Source organism: Branchiostoma floridae, chromosome 10 (assembly GCF_000003815.2).
Source record: "Branchiostoma floridae strain S238N-H82 chromosome 10, Bfl_VNyyK, whole genome shotgun sequence".
Taxonomy (NCBI): Eukaryota; Metazoa; Chordata; class Leptocardii; order Amphioxiformes; family Branchiostomatidae; genus Branchiostoma; species Branchiostoma floridae.
In genome coordinates this window covers 7,191,953-7,212,332 of record NC_049988.1, presented here as the reverse complement: position 1 = coordinate 7,212,332, position 20,380 = coordinate 7,191,953, and the positions used below count along the sequence as shown (strand labels likewise).

The window sequence follows — 20,380 nt, the reverse complement described above, 5'->3', positions numbered from 1 at the left end:
GAATTACATGTACGAGTCAGAGTACTATTGCACATTCTTCTTTGTTTTGATGCATGTTGATAGTAAGAGAAGTACTGCAACCTCTACCAGTAAAATAACCTGTTTTGAATGTTAAAGCTAAGTTTAGACTTTAAGGCACATGGATAGATCCATTCCTGACTCCTAAAGATGTTGTGCAACCTTGTCACCACTATGGTTGCGAGTAAAAAAATGTCCATAAAGCCCATCGTACAGTTGACTAACATTGGCCATATTTGTTAATTGCCAGACAGTCATTGTATCTTACAATCACCTATCATATTGAGTGGGTCTAGTTGACAAATGTTAACTACTCCATGAAAATTGTGCGCTAATCAAGAAAACACCGGAAGTATTGTTGAAAATGTACAGTTTGTACTAGTAGTTGAGCTGGCAGACTTGTCAATAAATCAAATTTTCTGCTATTCACCTGACAGTGAGAAATTTGAGGAAAGTGACTAGAGAAATTCACAAAATGTAGATCTGACAAAAATGGTATAGACATCATCTCTCTCCACCATCTCTTCCTTGTTCATACCTTAGAATACTCCTTATTTCCTATCCAAGTTTGTACAAAGACAAATAATCTACAATCAAGAACAGCTTCAACTTTTTTGCATAGAATTACAACATAAAATCTCAATAGTACATAATTCAAAGTGAAGATTGAAACAGCATCTAAACCCTAACATGTGTTAACATTGTATCAGGCACATTCTACTTTGTGAGAAGAAATTGACTTACTTTCTAAAACAACAAAACATTTTTACTGCATAGGTCAACATTTTACCTGCATATTTCGGGTACATCAAATATACAACCAAAACTTTAACCACTTACAAAGAAATTTAAAACAAATTAAACACCATTGTGAAAAATGATCCCCTTTGCAAATAGAATTCAGTCAGTGGTGAAAGTTTCCATCATGGTATTTTGACAAAATCTGGGTGAAACAACTATTCAATAAACTTAATTCATGAAGGTAAACTCAATTCAACATCACTGCAGAGCTCCAAGCAGATGTTGGGATTGTAACAAGGTTTAATTGTTTTGAAAACATCATCTTAGGGGTTTGATAGGTTTTTAGGATGGGCACAAGTAAGAGAAGCTTGACAGCCACAAAATATTAAAACTGTCCAAAAATCTGCTTGGATAAATCTTAGAAGTCCAAAGAACCTTAGTGCCAAGGGTTAAGATTTTTTTACCACCAGATAGAAATCTTTACCCACATTCAAGGTGTCATATCACTTCTTAGAATTGTTCATCATTCTTCACAGAAGAATACTAAAATTCTTCCACCCACCATGCAAGTATTATTTCTATCAACAGTACACTTTTTTTTTAGAAAGAACACATTTTTAAAACTCTTGGCAAACTAAAAGCAGGTGCAACACCCCCTTGGCCATATCTGCCAAATGCATATATCAATTAGAGAAGGTAGTCTTTTTTATGTCTTACGAGATTTTTTTTCACTGCACAGTGCATGCAGTACTCTTGTTCATATCCCCAGCCTTGTTGCTAGGCGGGGCACTCTTAGCAGCCTGGTTGCCAGGCGGGGCACTCCCTCCAGCTGGACCATTGGAGGAAGCTGGTCCGTTGGTGCTGGGGGTGGGGGCCGGGGCGGGGTTGATGTTGGGTAAGGACTTCTTCTTCTCGTATTTCTTAATCTCCTTGACAACACCCGATGTGCCCTTGAACTTGCGAGAGAAGTTTCCGCTTAAGATGGCGTCCACATCCTCCACCTGATTGGTTGAAAGATGTAGCAGAGTGAGGTTCATGAGGCATAAAATTTATCCCATAAAGCAAAGTGCATCAAATATATTGTTTATAGATTCTAACTATCTCATGTTCTCACATCAGTTTCTAAAAGCCCCTATCAGTAGTCAGGGCTCAAAATATCACCTGTGTATGCAGGTTAGTACAGGTAAAATTGGAGCTGTGCAGGTATTTCTGGGGTCTACCTGCACCTAACCTGCACAGGTCCATGGACTGGGTTTTATACATACAGTGGTAAATGTCCTATGAATCTATGATGTAGGTGCACGTGGATTGTTCTTAGCTGCATTGGCTGTTACCACCTACATGTATAAAGTATAAAAGAAAAAAAATAGCAATGATTCCTGAACAATTTTAGTATGATCCATACTTCCTAAATTCAGAGTGGTGCAGGTGAAATTTGTCTGGTGCAGGTAATTTTCAATGTTACCTGCATCAGTGCAGGTATGCAGAAAAAAGTATTTCGACTCGACTTTTGAGCCCTGGTAGTGCAAATATGAAGAAAAGCAAAAGAGAATACATTTTATGTACCAATTAGCTGCTTACTTAACGGTAGAAAGTGTTGACATTGCCTTGGTAACTATTTACAAATTTGTTAACTGACTAACTCCAAATGAAGAGGTGTAGCACTGACCTGAAGAGTGCTGGAATCAGCAGCTTTTGCTTCATCCACCAGTTTCTGTATCATCATCTATAAGGCAGGAGGGGATATGAGATCAGACAAACTGGTACTTAAAAATACTTGATAGAATGTACATGTTGTCAATCAATGTTGATCCATGAAACGAAATAAAGCACAGATTGTATACCGGATGAATTTTCCTAAATATAAGGCTATGTTGATTCAGATAACAAAATCACTCGATACCTTCCAAGGTAAATGCCTTAGGACAATCCTAGGCATCTCCTGGCGTGACCACGTCACAAACGAGGAGCTCATGCAAAGAGCTAAGGTGCCTTTAGCCAGTGAGACAGTCAGAAAAAGAAGATTGAGATTTGTTGGGCATGTATGGCGCCTTTCCGACAGAAGAACAACAAAAACAGCTATGTCACGGGCTTCTAGGGGCACCCGCCCCAGGGGCAGGCCAAAAACTACACTAAGACGTACAGTCTTAGATGATGGAAGGAAAATGGGTCTAAACAGCATGGGAAGCATGGCAGTAGCTGCTCAAGACTGCAACCTTTGGAGAAAGTATGCTCGACGAGTCGACCAATGCAACAGTGTTGCGGGAGGGTCTAAGGTCTAAAAAAAAAAAAAAAAAAATCACGGGTCTCAGTGGCAAGTGTGCAGATGTTGACACACTGGCAACACCAAATCCGTAGGTGTTTTTTGGCACCTTTAGACAGATTAGCCGTGAGGCTCGGTGGGCGTCACTCCACCGTCGTGGGGGCAGGGGTCTAAGGTAAGGTAATATTGATTCAGTTACCTGGTGACATGACCTGAATTATGACATTTAAGAAAAAAACAGACAGTCAAACAAATGACAGTCTCACCAGTTTCTTGTCCATTTTCTCATTCATCTTCTTCATGAGGCTGACTTCCTGGGTCAGCTTCTGTTTCTCCTCATCATCCTGGTATAGATGGAGGTGAATATGAAGTCATGAAAAAACATATAACGCATGGTCACCTTTATACGGGGGATATACCTATATCCACTGCTTTTGAAAAAAAACGGTATCTAGGGATATCCAGTCTTCAGATGGTGGTCTTAATTAAGCTGCAATGCTAAGAGTTGGAAATATTGCAATTTGAAACCACCGTCCATGAAGACACGATATTTAGGGATATCAAGTCAACAGACAGTGGTTTCAAATTATAATCACCGTCTGTCGACTTCATATCCCTACATGCCATCTGTTCAAAAACAACAATAGGTGCAGGTTACCACACGGATAAAGTTGAAATACCCAAAGATTCTATGGAGAATTGTTGTTAATACAATAAGGTTGTACATTTAATTTCCTGATTTTTGCCGATTTACTCTCGAGGCTTAAGATTTAATCTCAGTCATGTTCCCCACCTGCGTGGTTACCCGTTTCTGCGCCATGCGGTTTTGCTCGTTGAGGTTCAGCCCACCCTTCTCCATGGCGACCATCTGTTTGGTGGACATGTTTGCCCGCTGTTTGTCAGCCGCTGACGTCTGTTTCCCCCACACCTCCAGGATCAGGGGCTGGGTGTTCAGGTACTCCACAAACTGCACAAAGAAAGAAAGATAGTACAATGCTTAGCTTTCTTCCAACATAATACACACGTCAACTTGTATCAAATCTTCAATGACCACTGTTGCCTTCTTCAGGATCAATATACTGATGACCAATCACTTCAGAATGTAAACTCGCAAGAGATTTAGATACTTGTGATCTTGCAGTGTTGGTCAAAAGTGCCAGGAAGTCTATGATGACCACCATCTCTGTTTAGTAATGGCTGGAGTGCCCTGGTGATTCTATGTGGATGTGTTGAGAGACTTATGACGACAAGTATGTTGTTCTTCTGATAGTCCTCGCATTTTATGTATAATATCCACTTGAAATCTGATGTTGGTTTCCAGTAGGATACTAATTACTATGACACATTTGGCACTTTTGTTTTTACAAATTGACTATCTTCAAACTTACATAATCTATAGATAGAGAACCTTTTTCTTGGCGGTCTAAGTTCTAATATTGCCCTGATCATATCAGAGACATTAAAACAGCACATGCTGCTTACTCTGCTTAGCACTCAGTACTTATGAAAAGAAGTATACAACACATGCCCAGGGATTATAGAAATGGGCATGAGCACCCTATACACCAAAGCTTTCAAATTTCAAGTACAGTATGTATTACATACAATCTTAAAGATCATAGGCTGTGTTTTGGATCTGACAGGACTGTAAGAGAACTGCTTCTTGTGTTGTGTACTAATCTCTAAAATCAGAATCTGATGTTCTGTACCTGTTTAGTGACAGGACTATAGGAGAACTGCTTGGTGTGTTGGAAGTTTGGATTGACACCTGCGATCCAGTTGGTGTTGGTGCTCTTCTCATCCAGGTAAAACTTGTATTTCACACAGCTCTGAAACAGGGACAGACACATGTCAATCATCATCAATCACTTAAGACTGCACTCATTACTGGTTAAACTTGTACTTCACACAACTGAAACAGAGATTGGCAGATGTCAATCATCATCAATCACTTTAATACACTGTTCATTACTGATAAAATTTGTACTTTACACAGCTCTGAAACATGGATAGACACATGTCAACCATCATAGTTTGGATTGTGTTCATTATTGGCACTTCAAACAGCTCTGAAACACAAATAGACAGATGTCAATCACTGTGTTCATTACTGGTAGTGAGCATCCACAGTGAATTCTCTATGAATACGACATTCAGCACCAAGGACAGGGACACTAATCTTTCAATGAAATTGAATACTTTCTTGCTGTAAACAAAGAATTCAAACACCCTTGAGCATAAGTGAATCTTTTGGTCATGATCACTTAAAGTTGTATGCCCCAAAGTAACATTTTTTAAACATTTGTTGATTTGTTAGCTAGGTAAAATTAGATGTTCATACAGGGTGTTTGGCCCAGAAAGGCACTTACATGTAACCTACCCTGGTGTAAAAAATGAGTACCTGACTTCAGTTGGAGAGGTATAACACAGTGAAAGGAGAGGGTTGGGCTCTGCCTTGCAATACCATGCCCTAAACACTGGATAACAACCCACTGCTCATACAGCCTCAAAATGGCTATGGGACTACCTTTCCTTGAGTTACCTTTTAAAATTTGGTGAAATCTAATATTGCTACTGTAGAAGAGGCTTGCACTGTCTTTGACAGCTGTCAGTCAAACCTACTGCAAGGCATGAGATCTCACTCACTATCTGGTTAAGTGTCCGTTGTTCCCTGTCTTCCAGGAGTTGGACGTTTCATCAAGGCGTTTCGGTCTATTGCACTAGTCAAAAGACAAAAAGCTGATAAGAAACGTTGGCATCTTACCTGTACATATTTATTAGGAAGCCCCCTGGCATGTGGTACTTTGAGCTGGAAGTGCATTGGAGACCCGATCAGTTCTTGTGGGTCTTCCACAAAGTCGTCCTCGAGAGGCGAGCCGTCCTGGGCGCACGGTTCGATCTCCACCGTCAGGTGACCGTTCTCCGCCCCACGGTAGTCTGTGATGGCCAAGTTCTCCTCAAGTTCAACCTGGTAAAGAAATGATCATTATTAGAAAGGCATCATTTGCAAGCAAATGCAGCATATTTCAATCTCTCCTCCATGCAAAAATGAACTGTTCAAGAACTATTCAAATACAAATCCTTCACATAAAAGTTTGTCTTTGGAACTGAAAAATGACAATGAAGCAATCTGGGATCCAAGATAACGGAATTCTTGAATACTTGAGTTTTATGTCATTGACATCAGTGATTTCTAGCATAGTACAGTGCCACCTACCAGGTAAGCCAGGCTCTGCAGGTAGACATGTACACTCCCCACCAGGACCTCTGTGTCAGGTGGTTCCCAGAATGGGTCCTTGTCCTAAGGAAAAGTATAACATGGTAAGAGACCTAGAAAAAACAGTGTTCGCAAACTGTTGTATGGCATAAAACATTTCATTGTGGTAGACAGTATCTAAAATTTGTACTGTCAGTAGCTGTACCTGAGCATATATGTAAAGTTACTACTTCTAGTTGAAAATTTAACAAACAAGTGCTTTTAAAAAAGCTGGCATTTTGCCAATGTTTGCGTGTGTGAACGTTTTTTCTAGTTATTAGAATGTCATATAAATAGAACAGAGTAACTAAACCTGATATTGGCGCATGGAGAGATTCACATATGTGCCTGAACTGCAGCAGATCTAGACGCCACCTGTTAAAATTTGCGTGAACTGCAGCAAATTTCACTACACATTGCCTGTTTTGGAGTGAGCTCTGTTGCGGGGCATTTTAAAGTTTTTTTTTTAATTTTTATTTCTATTCGGCAAAAAAACGAAGCGGCGAATCCGTTAACCAAAGAAATAAATTGGTGTGGCCAAATGGATGTAAAAATTAGTATTTTAATGGATGTAAAAAAAGAAAAAAAAAAGTTGAAAAAAATCTACCTCCCCGGATTCGAACCGGGTGCATTGGTTTAGAATGCGTAAACTTTACCACTGCGCTAGTGCGAACATGTTGAAGAAATGCCTGTTTTAACAGGTATACAAATGTTTGGCATGGATTGAACAGGTCCGTTCATCTCACATCACAACGGCGACTACACTGGCCAGAAGGCATTTTGCGACTACAAGTCGCAAAATGCAAAAAGTTGACTTAAGGATTTATACTGACAGGATTTAGCTAGCACAGCATGCTCATGCAGTACTACATAATACTCTTTCTTACCCCTGTACTGGTCACCAGTTACAGTACCATGAAAATCATTTCGATACAGGTGCAAAATACCAGAGATCAAAGAAATGCACAGATTGTACCATACTGTACCTGAATAGACAAGCATTTGACTTATTCTGTTACTGAAAGCATGATATTCCTTCCACTAAAATGAAACTTTAGCACCAGAAAAGATGAAAACAGTTGCATACGGGCATCTTTGTTTTGAGATCTCTCGAAAGCACAGGTTCTCTGCATAAGATACCTGAAGCCTAGATAACATTTATTGTTCAATGTTCATTCATGCCCCATTCATCCTGGTATAGGTACTAAAATTTTTGTCTCCTTGCCTTACCCCCCTTAACCCCCATACCTTCTCCACATCCCAGTTGGCGTCCCCCTCCACATAGTTCTGGTACATCTCCTGCTAGCCTGCCCCCCCTTAACACCCCCCCCCCCACCATACCTTCTCCACATCCCAGTTGGCGTCCCCCTCCACATAGTTCTGGTACATCTCCTGCATCAGGTACTTGCGGTTGATGAACTTGTTGCGGTCCCACATGAAGTCATTCCCGTTTTCCAGGTTCTTCATCTTAACACTGACCTGAGAACGTGAGAGACAAATTTTGAGCATCACCATCTAAAATGCCGAAGTGTACGTACATGTAGCATTGGCAAAATGATACCCCTGGTCTGAATAAACCTGCTGTGGGTATATTCCAGCCAGGGGTATGTTCTAGCTTGCTGCACCAGTCAGGAATATTGTGCCAAAAATTTTTTCTAATAAAATCACATTTAAAGACCCTTGACAGTCTGTTTTTACTACTTTTGACTTCAATTTTACCCTTTACCTAAAGTTTATGACTTTCCTGTACTGTGGATCAATGGTACAAAAAAGGCAGGAAATACAAAATGATCAAAATGAAAACTTTAAGAAGATGATGAAAAACTGAAACTAGGACAAATCTTTAAAACCTAAGGCTTCTGATACACATTGTTCTCTGTGGACAGCAAAGAAAAAAATATATGTTGAACGTCTAAAAAAACAGCTTCCGGGTGTACAAAAACCAACCACTGCCAAATCCAGTTCATTGGCTGTTGATCCCTGTCACGCAATACTGTAAATGTATTTAATTTCGCGGTAGCGGGAAAAAGGACTTTTCGCGGTGGATTTAAGTTCGGGGTAACACCATAGACTGCAATCTAATATCATAATAGAAAAATATTCGCTGTGGTTTTAAATTCGCGGTGAATTGGTCACCGCGAAAACTGCGAACATTAATCCACCGCGAACATTTCTGCATTTACAGTAGTTAGATGTGGTTGCACATAAATGTTGGGCTTAATGACAGCCAGCTAAATGACTCTGTTTTTTGGGTTGACAATGTTGGGTTTGCGCATAACTAAGAAATTGAAATGCTTAAATTTTGCAAAGACTTACCTCTGTCCTTCCCTCCTTGAGTCCCCGTGCCTGGGGCGACACCAGAGCGATCTCAAACCGACACTTCTTGTCCAGCTCCTCAGACATGGCGTTGGCTTCGTTCACCATGGGCATCATGGCGATCAGGTCTTCCTGTAGCAGCATTTCATCTGGACACAACAGAATTATATAGCGTTAAACATTGCATATCAGGGCTCAAAATACCACCTGCATATGCAGGTTAGTGCAGGTAAAATTGGAGCTGTGCAGGTATTTCTGGTGTCTACCTGCACCTAACCTGCACTGGTCCATGTACTGGGTTTTATACATAAATGTCCTATAATGTAGGCATATATACAATGTAGATAATGTTATTAGCTGCATTGACTGTTACAACCTATAAGATATAAAAGAAAAAAAAATAGCAATGGTTCCTGAACAATTTTAGTATGATCCATACTTCCTATATTCAGAGTGGTGCAGGTATAATTTGTCTGGTGCAGGTAATTTTAAGTATTACATGCACCAGTGCAGGTATGCTGAAAAAAGTATTTCGAGCCCTGCATATACTATCTAGCTTACGCCCAAGTAAACTTGCACATATTAAAGGGTAAATTAACAATAGGATTATGAATTTATGATTATAGCAAACTAAATTTGGCATTCTTGGGACAATTGTGGATTCAAAATGTTGTACAAAATGTCTTATGACAGAAAAGATCTCTGTAGAACCTTGAAAGTGTATGTTTTAAGTTCTGTCCATGTTGAGGAAAATCCTATCATAAAAAAATCATTACATGTAGTAGTTGTTGATGTAGGTTAGACATCCAGGTAATAAGATACGCCAAAAATAGTTACTCAAAGCCATATCCAGTTGCTTGAGTAACTATTTTTGGCGTATTACATGTAGTATTCTTGAACTTGGATGTGATGTTCTACTTTTCCCCACATTGTACATTGATATTGCATGATAAGTGCAATTGCATGACTGAGAAAGAAGTTTTGCACAAAATTCAAGTTATCTAAAAGTATTTATACTGCCTTGTTAAACTGAATTGAAATCAAAACTTGACATTAGTAGCCACTGTACTAGCCTAAAATTCCTCAATCTGTTTAATTTAAGTTTGAAGTTAGACTGACATAGCAAAATGCATTTTCACACCATACAGAAGTAACCAGACAGCTGTAGCATACAAGAGACCAAACTTATGATCTCCATGTCTTACGTTTGTTGCGTGGAGCCCTTCGTAGAAGCTGTACAGCGTAGTTGGGCAGTACATGGTTGTTCATCTTTAAACACAATACTTTAACAATCTTGCTATCCCAAAAAGAGATGAAGGACTTTATATCTCCTACACTTAAAGCTACCTCAAATCATTATAGACCTCAGAAACCTATGACCAGCCCTATAGGTGGTAGTCATCATACAAAAGCTCAAAACCTTGAAATTATGTCTGGTAACCCGTGAAATTGACCAATTATGCCAGTCTACCTTCTAGTGGCTTAACTATGTGCACCTGTTTTGGTAAACTGAGGGCTTAGACTAAAGTCGTATTTTAACCTGGAAACTGTTATAAAGGATCTGTCTAGTAAGAGTACATTCTAAAAACCTAATATAGTATGTACTTGCAGATACATAACGTAAAACTGTAGTGTGCACTCTATGGTATTTCTTTGTAAGCAGTTTTCTATCGTATGTGGAAAGCTGGTCTACATCAACGTTAACATTCCTTCGCCTTCACCAATGGAAGATAATCTGAGGTTGAGCGGGGCTGCGGACCCCAAAATAGTCCCCATATCTGACTTGTGGAGTTGAGAAGCTACACCTGCCAGAGTACTGTATAAAGGGCACATGATGCCGTTCCTGTTACTATGCAATTTGGTACCAAGGAAGCCCTGCGTTACAGGAAAGAATCTAGTGTTCATTGGTTGAGAGGTCTTGGAAGCAACTGGTAAGAAGTAACTACAAAATGATTCCTGCATCAAGACAATTGAGTCAGACTTGGCTAAATTATTAAACTTCTTCCTTTAAGTTGATGCACTATCATAACAAATGTATTTAGGATTCAAATTGTGAGTCCTGTATTCTGAAGATTTTTTTTTTTTTTTTTTTTAAATTTTTTTATTGATTTTCAAAGAAACGAAACACATACAAACACATGCATGGCACGTAAATCGTAAACAGAAAGAGACATGTGTGAACCTATAAAACTGATAAGTAAAACACAGTGAACTTAATAAGAAATGAAGTTCAAGAAATTATACCCCAATTACCGTTGCAGTAGTACATGAGACATATCAAATTATATATAACCAATCAATTTACCCCATTTACCAATATGCTTTTTAGTTTTGTTTAGTCTTCTGGCGATGATATTTTCTAACTTAAAATAATATGACATATATGAAATAAATGATTCTAGGCTAAGGCGTCTGTTGCGGTATTTAAAAATGAAATGTTTACCTAACAAAATAACAAAATTGGACAAAGCTGGAACACGATCACTTATAATACCAAATAACACATTAAACAAAGTAAGATGTAAATAATTCCCGGTGTGCTTAAAATACCAATCCTGTACCTGTATCCAAAATTTTGTAACAATCCTACAATCCCAAAATAAATGAATGTCTGATTCTTCCTCTTCTGTGCAATAACTGCAAAGTGATGTATCTATTACCCCCCACCTGTGCAATATCTTATTGGTAGTTAGAAATTTAAATAGTAATTTGTATTGAAACATGCGTAGTTGGGAATCAATGGTAACTTTATAGGGTAAACTGTATACTATTTTCCATTGTATGGGTGTGTTTAAGTATTCCCCCCACGAGTATTGGATCCGGTCAGAGATATCCCATAACCTGGCGTCAGACATGAAAAATGAATACAGATGTTTATTAATATTTGGAAATTGAAGCCAGTTTATGTTTCTACACGCCGGAACACAAACCCTTAACTCTGGTGACACCTGTCGTAGTAAATGTTTCCAATTGCTAGGAATTGCTGATATGATTTGATTATACTTAAACTCTGCACATGTGTCCCCAAATTTTAATAGTAAGTCTTGGAAAGTTAAAAGCTTATTTTGTGAGTCTAAAATATCATTTACAAAGACTACCCCCCTGTTGTATAGTGACATCAAAAAGCATGGTTTTCCGGATATGCGAATGTGTGAATTTAGGCAGATAGGCTGTTGTTTCACTTCCTGTGCAGTCTCTGGAGGGCGTAGTTGAAACTTTAGCCACGCCTGTATGACATGCCTAAAGAATTGACTGATTTGTGCCTTTTCTTTCATAACTATTTCGAAATCACGAAGTGTGAGTTGCGAAAAGGGAAATACATTAGTTGTAAATAAAACACTTGAGCAAAGTAGCAGTTTAGAGCAGAACCATTTATCATTATGGTACAATTTGGGCACCCAAGAAGCCTTCAGGGTAAGATCAACAGCCTGCAAGTTCCTAAGCTTGAGACCGCCATATTCGTAGAGATTATAAACTGTTTTTCTTTTCACTCGTTCTGGTCCACCACTCCACAGAAACTTAAATATTTTTTTCTCAAACCTCTCGAAGAAAGAGGGAGGTGGAGAAGGAAGGGATTGAAACAAGAAGATAAATTGCGACACTATCAGGGAATTAATTAGAGTAACCTTACCTAGAAGAGAAAGTAGTTTTCCTTTCCAGGGATTTAAAAGCTTATCTATCTTTGATTCTTTTCGGTCAAAATTCAAAGCAACAATATCTGATAGATACTTGGGGATATGGATTCCTAAAATGTCTACAGGGCCATCTGTCCACTGTAATGGTAGTAAGCAAGGAATAAAGAAGTTGGTGTCTCTTAACGATCCTATTCGTACTATCATACACTTATCAAAATTTGGCACTAAACCTGACAATGTTGAGAACACTTCTATGTCTTTTACCAAGGCATACAGGGTACCAAGCTTTGGAACCAGGGGAAAATTGGAATCGTCGGCAAATTGTAAAAGTTTTGTTTCAAGACCATATGTTGTTAAACCCTGAATTTCAATATTACTCCTAATTTTCATAGCTAGTAACTCCACCCCTAAGACAAATAAGTAAGGCGAAATGGGACATCCTTGTCGGACTCCACGGTTAAGGGCAAACGACTCGGAAATATAACCATTATTGATGATTTTGCTAAAAGTGTCTTTATACAGAACTTTTATCCATGTAATAAATGAATCACCAAATCCGAAATACTTCAAAACCTTAAAAATGAAATCATGTCGAATTTTATCGAAAGCTTTTTCAAAATCTGCACAAAATATCAAACCCGGCATTTCATTTCGGTCATAGTATTCTATTATTTCTAAAAGTCTCCGTATAGTGTCACTAATGGATCGCCCTTTCATAAAGCCAGTCTGATCATACGAAACAAGAGATGAGATAACATTCTTCATTCGGAGGGCCAAACATTTAGACAGTATACGGTTATCACAATTTAATAAGGTCACCGGGCGCCAGTTTTTTATATGCGAAGGTTCTTTGTCTTTTCCCGTGGAATCCTGTTTAAGTAATAACGTGATGAGTCCAGTTTTCTGTGTGTCTGATAAACAACCAACCTGAAACGAATGGTTAAAGGAAGCCAACAGTGGTTGTTTTAAACTTTGAAAAAAGACCCTATAAAATTCTATGGGAAGGCCATCTAAACCGGGTGACTTACCAACAGAAAATGACTCAATAGCCTTTTTTAGTTCAACTTCTGTAATAAACCCTTCACAGCTATCGCGCTGACTATCAAATAAACTTACTGGTGGAGGTTGCGGAAAGAAAGGCAAAAAGACATCGCTGTCTAGAGACATAGGGGGGTCTTTGAAAGTGTACAGGTCGGCATAAAATTTTGTTTGTTGTCTTAAAATTTCTTCCGGATCAATTACCACTGAACTATCTGGCTTTACAAGTTTTGTCATATTCTTTCTTACATGTCCTCTACCATTTAAATTCATAAAAAATTTCGTACACTTTTCTCCTTGTTCCATCCACTTGGCTCTTTTGTTCATTATCAGATTATTAGATTTTGTTTGATAAACTATTTCCAACTCCTGTTTTTTACCCTGTAACTGGTCAAAAATGTCGTCATCCGGAGATGAGTCTAGTTCTTCTTGCAGCCTTTTGATCTCATCTATAAGCAATATTTCAGTATTTCTATTTTGTTTAAACTTCCAAGATGAAAACTTGATTAGGTGACCACGCACAGTGCACTTAAAGGCTTCCCATACTATGTGTGGGTTAGCTGATCCCTCATTAAAGAGGAAAAATTCTGTAATAAATTTTGAGGTTTCTTTCACAAACAGCTGGTCACTCAACAAATCACAATTAAGTCTCCAAAAGCCAGGCCCCTTTGGTGTAGTAGATAAGAGTAAAGAGATACTAATTAAGGAATGATCCGATCTTAAGCTATCTTCAATTTTAACATTTTCTATAGAAGGGGTTAATGAAAAAGAAGTTAAAAAATAATCAATGCGACTGGCCTGAAGTCGGCGTCTCCATGTATAGCGGACGGCTGTTGGATGGTGGTATCTGTAAATGTCGACTAAGTCAAGGTTGGCACAAAGGGAGTTGATGGCTTGAAGGCAGTTTGGATGATAATTAGAAGTTTGGTGTCCAGCTCTGTCCAGGTTAGAATTCAATGCTGTGTTGAAATCCCCCACTATTATAGTATGTAAACCAGAAGATGTTAAAGACTGTACATTGTTTTCAAGATCGACAAAGAAAGATGGATTATCAGTATTTGGGGCATAAATATTTGCTAAAGAAAAACGGAATAGGTCAATAGTTAAATCCAATAACATCCATCGTCCTGAATTATCGTTCTGAGTTTGATGGACAGTAAAGATTAAATTTTTCTTAAATAAAATAAGAACACCCCTGCTATTACTTAAACCATGGTTAAATAGAATCGGACCCCCCCAATCTGATTTCCATCTCTCCTCATTCAAAGGTGTAGAGTGGGCTTCTTGCAGGCAATATATATCATAAGACTTATCCTTTAGCCATGTAAAGATTTGGTTGCGTTTCCTGTGGTCGCCCAGACTGTTACAATTATAACTGCATATCTTAAGTTTTGGCAATACCATGAGACCTTTGAAAAGTAATATAAGTTGTCAAATATTTTGATAAAAAGGGGCGTCCACAGGATGCAAAACATAAGTTGGGCAAAGCTAATGTACACAAAGTAGCATAATTCTGTTGCAGGTAATTGGGGTCACGTAAACTACATAGCATAGGTAACAATTCAAAATTAGGTATAAAACACATGAAAACATAACACATCGTGCCATGCAGTAATAACGAAAATAATAAATAACAGAACATTAGAACAAAACAAAATAAAGCTCAACGGAACACAAGATTTACAAAGCTTGGTGGCCCTTCCATCTCGTTGGCTCCGTCAAAAGTATCGCATTTGTTAATTCCACGGAAACATTGTGAAGATAAGAAAATTGGACCAATCTTACACTTCAATATTATAGAATAGTAGCTCTGTTTCTGAAAGTGACGTTTTGTAAGCTAAATCACCTTTCTTCTGAAACTTCATTTTGAACTCACAACTATCAGTCATTAGTAAGAAAATTGGTCCACTTCTTAACTCAAATGTACATAACGAAATCACCACTTTAGTGTAAATCAAACCGAACTCATATCAACGTAACGTGATCATCGTCTTAATATAATAAAGAAAAGTAATTATGGGAATCGGTCCGATTCAAAAACTAAGAATAGCATAACATGATCACCACTTTGGCATAACTCAAGCAGAATAGGAAATCATAAACAAAATCCCATGATCTCTGCCTTGGAGTAGAACAAACAAAGTCAGAGCTCAAAACAAACAACATAAATATGGGAATCAGTCTGATTCAAAACTCAAAACCACATAACATAATCAACATTTTGGTATAAAGTAAGTAAGTGGAAACAAAAATAACATGATCATAAGTTTTCTATAATCCAACTAAGTCAGAAATCAAAATAACAGAATATAACATCTGGATATGAATGAACACAAGTAGGAGAATCGGGCCGATTCAGAACTCAAACAATACTGTAACAAAAGAAAAGAACAGGCAGCAACGGAATACACCGGCTCGGCTGTGGGTTACGCAAGGTATGTTGACATTTCAAGTCGATTAAGTGCACGCTGATCAGCACGTGTTCCAACGAATGCTTGCACCTGTCAAGCCTGCAAGCCAATTCCAAAATTTAATGCCGCCGCATATTTCTTACTTCCTGTGATTTACAAACAAGACAGGAAGGTATTCTGATTCCTATATACTAATACTGTCTTCACATTCATAAAAAACACACCAGTGCCTCAAAGGGATGAGATGTTCGTTTAATAATTGCAGTCACATTTTAAACAACATGTTCACCCTCATGTGTTCTTTGTAGATAGCATAAGGTCAATCGCATCGGCGCGTTTCTTCTCTTGACCGTTCACAAGTAACACTGCGTACGTTGCCTTAGGAGGCACCCAAATCGAAACCCTAGTATCAGTACCTTTGGCTTTTGCTGCTTCAGCGTCTCGATCGGGGACAAGGCTGGCCCTCGCTGCTTGAAGGGGAGGGGGAAGATGCTCGTAAACAGCCAGTCCCTCCTTGTTCCCGCGTAACTTCCTTCCCTCCCGTAGAATCTGATCTCGATCGTGAAAGTTCAACAATCTGACCAACAGGGGTGGGTTCGGGCGTGTTTTTGTAGGTCTGGAGAGGCGATGGGCCGCGGCGAAAGGCACGGGCGCAAGATGAAGTTTCTCCGACAAAAAGACAGCAAATACCTGTTGTGAATCTTCCTCCTTGTTGCATGGCAGGCCTCTAATGATTATGTCGGCTTTCCTCGAATAACGCTCTGCCAGCAGGTCAGCCTTCAGTCTCGCACGTCGTTCCTCGTCTAGCGCTCGGCGTAAGTCTTGAATTTCCTCCGACTGGAATTCCGCAGCGTGTTCGTTTGCTCCCACCCGCTCGCGTAAACTGGTTAAGTCGGCTGACAAACCCTGGACCTTGTTGTCTAAAGCGCGAATTTGGCCAGACAGTTTTTCCCCAACATCCTGAAACTGACCTAGTAGAGTCTCCTGTTGTTTTTGAGACTGTTTGAGGATCAGATGCGCGAGCGTCTGAAGCTCTGGTGAAAGAGACTGCAACTCGTCGCTCCCCGTACAAGCCGCCATCTTTGGTGTCTTGGGTGGGGGGCAGCGTTTCAGATTCGGACTACCTTCTTCCGTGCTGCTAGAGCCCCTGGAGCGCCTAGTTCTCTTTCCCATTCAACAGTTCAAATATAAACGTCCTAGACTCCCAGAAATTGATGCGGTTTGAGTTCTATTTAGACATAGCGTGGAGATTTAAGTAGGCAGGAGCGCACCTCAACCGTAACACACCTATCTGGGGGCCGCCATCTTGAGTCCTATTCTGAAGATTTTTGATGTCTTGCATTCCTTGGTTTAAATTTTCTTTGCAACACCACTTTTTCTTTACAACACTTAAATGCTGACCTTATAACATTGAAAAGACAACTGCAAAGAGGATATTATGTAGCACTATCCCTATGGCCTCAGAAAAGCTATGCAATGCTTTGCATTACATGTACCTCTTAAAAACAGCATTAAAGGGTCTTTAAAGGGTCATTTGTGATTGTCCATGTCTGGGTGTTAAGTCACTGTTTAAAGAATATTGTAAAACTCAACTTACTTTTAGACTTGCCCTCAAATTGCCAAAGCCTGGCAGAGATGGTTGCGTCTGACAGAGGCCAATGGAAATTACTTGCTACCCAATGTGCCTCACGGCACAGGAGGACCTAAGGTCTAAGGCAGGGCTCTAGCCAGCATCCGTTTTTCCGTCAATTGACGGAAATTTGCTGCGTGTTACGGAAAAATTTTAAAACCAATCCGTCAACTTTGACGGACAAAATCTTTGGTGGATTAGCTACAGGCGGCTTGGGGACGCCGTCCACGGCCGTAAAAGCCATGCACTGTTTGTTTTGCTATTGTTATTATTGTTGACGAAGTGTGTCGGTGGCCTTTCGCATACAATAATCTCATTAAAAACCCGTTTTTCAAGGTCTTAGTTCAGTCTTTCTAACGCCTGGAATAGTGTTTTCGCGACAATGGGAATTGGCTGACAGAAAAAAATTTCAAGCTGCCTAGAGCCCTGGTCTAAGGTCTAAGTTTTAAGGGTTTTTAAGTCTCAGAAATCTTTTTGTTGATAATCACATTCATGTGTTTGAACAATCCCGAGAGATTCCTTACTTTTGGACTTTCCCTCCTTGTCCATATCAAAGCCTGTGTTCTGAGCGATCTCCTCCTGTGCGGACTCGTAGGTGACCTTCTCCACCTTCTTGCCTGACTTCTCCTGCTTGGCCAGGTCCTGGGGGTGGTGGAACACGTACAGGTGGTTCGACCCAAACATCACCCTGGGGACAGAAACATTTAGTTTTACCACATTTGTAGAAGGATTGACATAACAGGTGACTATCACCTTTTTAAGACGTCAACCCGGAGATCAGACTGTAAGGTTTGATCCATTCACACCAGGAATGGTTGTGAGGCTCTGACATAGATGGCTTCTTTATATCCGCTGGCAAATAGTCCCTCCCTTAACAGAGACGGTGGCCGCCATAGATTTCCTGCAACGTATGATCCACTGCTTGCCGAGTCTAGCTACATAACATGATGTCACAGAAGCAGTGGATTGTTCATTCCTTGACAAAGACTGGAGCTATTCAGTCGAGAAGTCCAATTTTTGTGTTGGAAATTGCAGTAACTGTTTAACTTTTCTGTTATGCATTGCATTCAGTTAACAGATATCTATAGAAGGTATTTGTTATAAAGTACTTTCAAATTGATAATAAATCCTGTTCTTTCCCCACCTGTCATTATGGTGCAGCTCTTCCTCCCCATCCTCTGTTGTGAGAGGTTTGCCGTTCACCAACACTTTAGCATCAGCTGCTGCCGGCTTCAGGTACACCACATTGTTGTCATTCCTCACTAAGGCATGCTCGGCCTGGATACTGGATGGAAAAATATCAAATGATACAAAATAGATTGTAACATAGAGTAAAAGGTGTGCATTTTTGTAAGCAATTTTCCATGTAATGTCTCTTATTTACATGACTGAAATAATGTCTAAAGGAAATACCGAAAGCGATGACGTCAAGGAATCTTTTTTAAAAACTTTTCCTCTATCTGCAATAGAGGTATGATGCTCCTCTTAATGATTGCCTGAACAATTGATTAGATCACTAATCACATTGTTTTTCTCTCTCTCCCTCTCTCCTCTTTGGCATTAATGGATACTTAATGAAGTCGTAAATACAATATCGTTATCAATGAATTTTCCTACAAGCAATGTTCAATGATCTTATCTTTGTACTTTTTCCAAAGCAATTTGTGCAAAATAATGAGCTATATAGACAAAAAATATGTTGTTTCTTACCTGAGTCCAATCAGAACAACATCAGCGGGAGGGTCTGCCTTCTTGTTTCCAACTCTTGTGTTTCCTTCAAAGCAGAAAAAAAACATCTTTTAGAACAAAATAGATATGAAATACACACATGTAGTAATATAGAAAGTGAAATCTAACACTAGGGGAGCATAGTTTTAAGCATTTATGTATACTCAGCTTCTTACACTTTCCGTACAAATTAAGCACTCTACTTACTTTGAAATAAGTGCCATAATGTGGTCTACAGCTAAACATCTAACATAGATCTACAACAAATATGAAAATAGTCAGATTCTGAAACATTCTCTTGATTACTCACCTTCCCTGACAAAGTGCACTACCATCCCCGTCAGAGAGGGGTCCTCGTTGAGGTTCCAGAAGTGGGGGATGACCTTCATCTCCTCCTGCTTTCTCCTCTCTGCCTGCAGTTTCTCCTGGGGGAGGGGAAAAAATCAGGCAACGTCAGACATATGTTTTCTAACACATAAATAGACCCATACACATATATTATTTAGATGCATGCAGAGTGACATAGAGTACATTACACACAAGCATGTGCAGGCACAGGCACTGACTCATACACAAATGTACACAGACATTCACACACACACACACACACACACCTCCACATAGAGAAACATACACAGACACACATACAGACACACTAGCATACTCACCCAACCACTCCCTTATCCTGAATCCCACCTACCCCCACACACTTACCCACACCTATATGCACACACACTTACCCACACCTATGCACACACACACACACGATCACCCACCAGTTAACAGAGGCAGTTAGTGTTGTTTACATGGAGATACAATTTTAGATGCCAGTGGAAGTCATCAAACAGATTCCTTTGTAGTGAAATGGACCATTGTTTTGAGTATCACCCATTCACAAGTTTTCACAGACAGGTTGAGGTTCAAATCCACACCTGGACCTTATTCCCTGGACCTGAACCTGAATTTCTGTACTGGTACCCACCCCTACACCCTGCCCCTCCCCACCTGGTTCTGTGCAGCCTCCTCCTGCAGTCGTTGTTCCCAGGTCATCTTCATGGTCTCCATCTCCTCCTGGTTCCTCCTCAGCTGCTCCTCCATGGACCTCTTCATCTCCTCCACCTCTGTACCATCAACATCAACATCATCATCATCATCATCTTCAACATAAACATCATCATCATCATCATCATCATCATCATTTCCATCTCCTCCTGGTTCCTCCTCAGCTGCTCCTCCATGGACCTCTTCATCTCCTCCACCTCTGTAACATCAACATCAACATCATCATCATCTTCCACATCAACATCATCATCATCATCATTATCATCATCTCCATCTCCTCCT

The 20,380-nt window shown here is 39.6% G+C and overlaps 1 protein-coding gene across 1 annotated transcript in view; it reads right to left on the bottom strand.

Moving 5' to 3' along the window:
- Positions 1-1,361: 1,361 nt before the first annotated feature.
- LOC118424317 (kinesin-like protein KIF28P) overlaps positions 1,362-20,380 on the bottom strand; it is a 32,472-nt gene continuing 13,453 nt past the window's right edge. The window contains exons 8-22 of the mRNA XM_035832862.1: positions 20,279-20,297; positions 20,042-20,155; positions 19,347-19,461; positions 19,019-19,082; positions 18,453-18,593; positions 17,833-17,996; positions 8,595-8,743; positions 7,620-7,757; positions 6,240-6,323; positions 5,787-5,990; positions 4,732-4,851; positions 3,816-3,989; positions 3,289-3,366; positions 2,429-2,485; positions 1,362-1,760 (exon numbers count right to left, since the gene is read on the bottom strand). Of these exons, the coding sequence (XP_035688755.1) occupies positions 1,488-1,760; positions 2,429-2,485; positions 3,289-3,366; positions 3,816-3,989; positions 4,732-4,851; positions 5,787-5,990; positions 6,240-6,323; positions 7,620-7,757; positions 8,595-8,743; positions 17,833-17,996; positions 18,453-18,593; positions 19,019-19,082; positions 19,347-19,461; positions 20,042-20,155; positions 20,279-20,297 (1,894 nt within the window). The 3' untranslated portion in view covers positions 1,362-1,487. The remainder of the gene's footprint in view (positions 1,761-2,428; positions 2,486-3,288; positions 3,367-3,815; positions 3,990-4,731; positions 4,852-5,786; positions 5,991-6,239; positions 6,324-7,619; positions 7,758-8,594; positions 8,744-17,832; positions 17,997-18,452; positions 18,594-19,018; positions 19,083-19,346; positions 19,462-20,041; positions 20,156-20,278; positions 20,298-20,380) is intronic.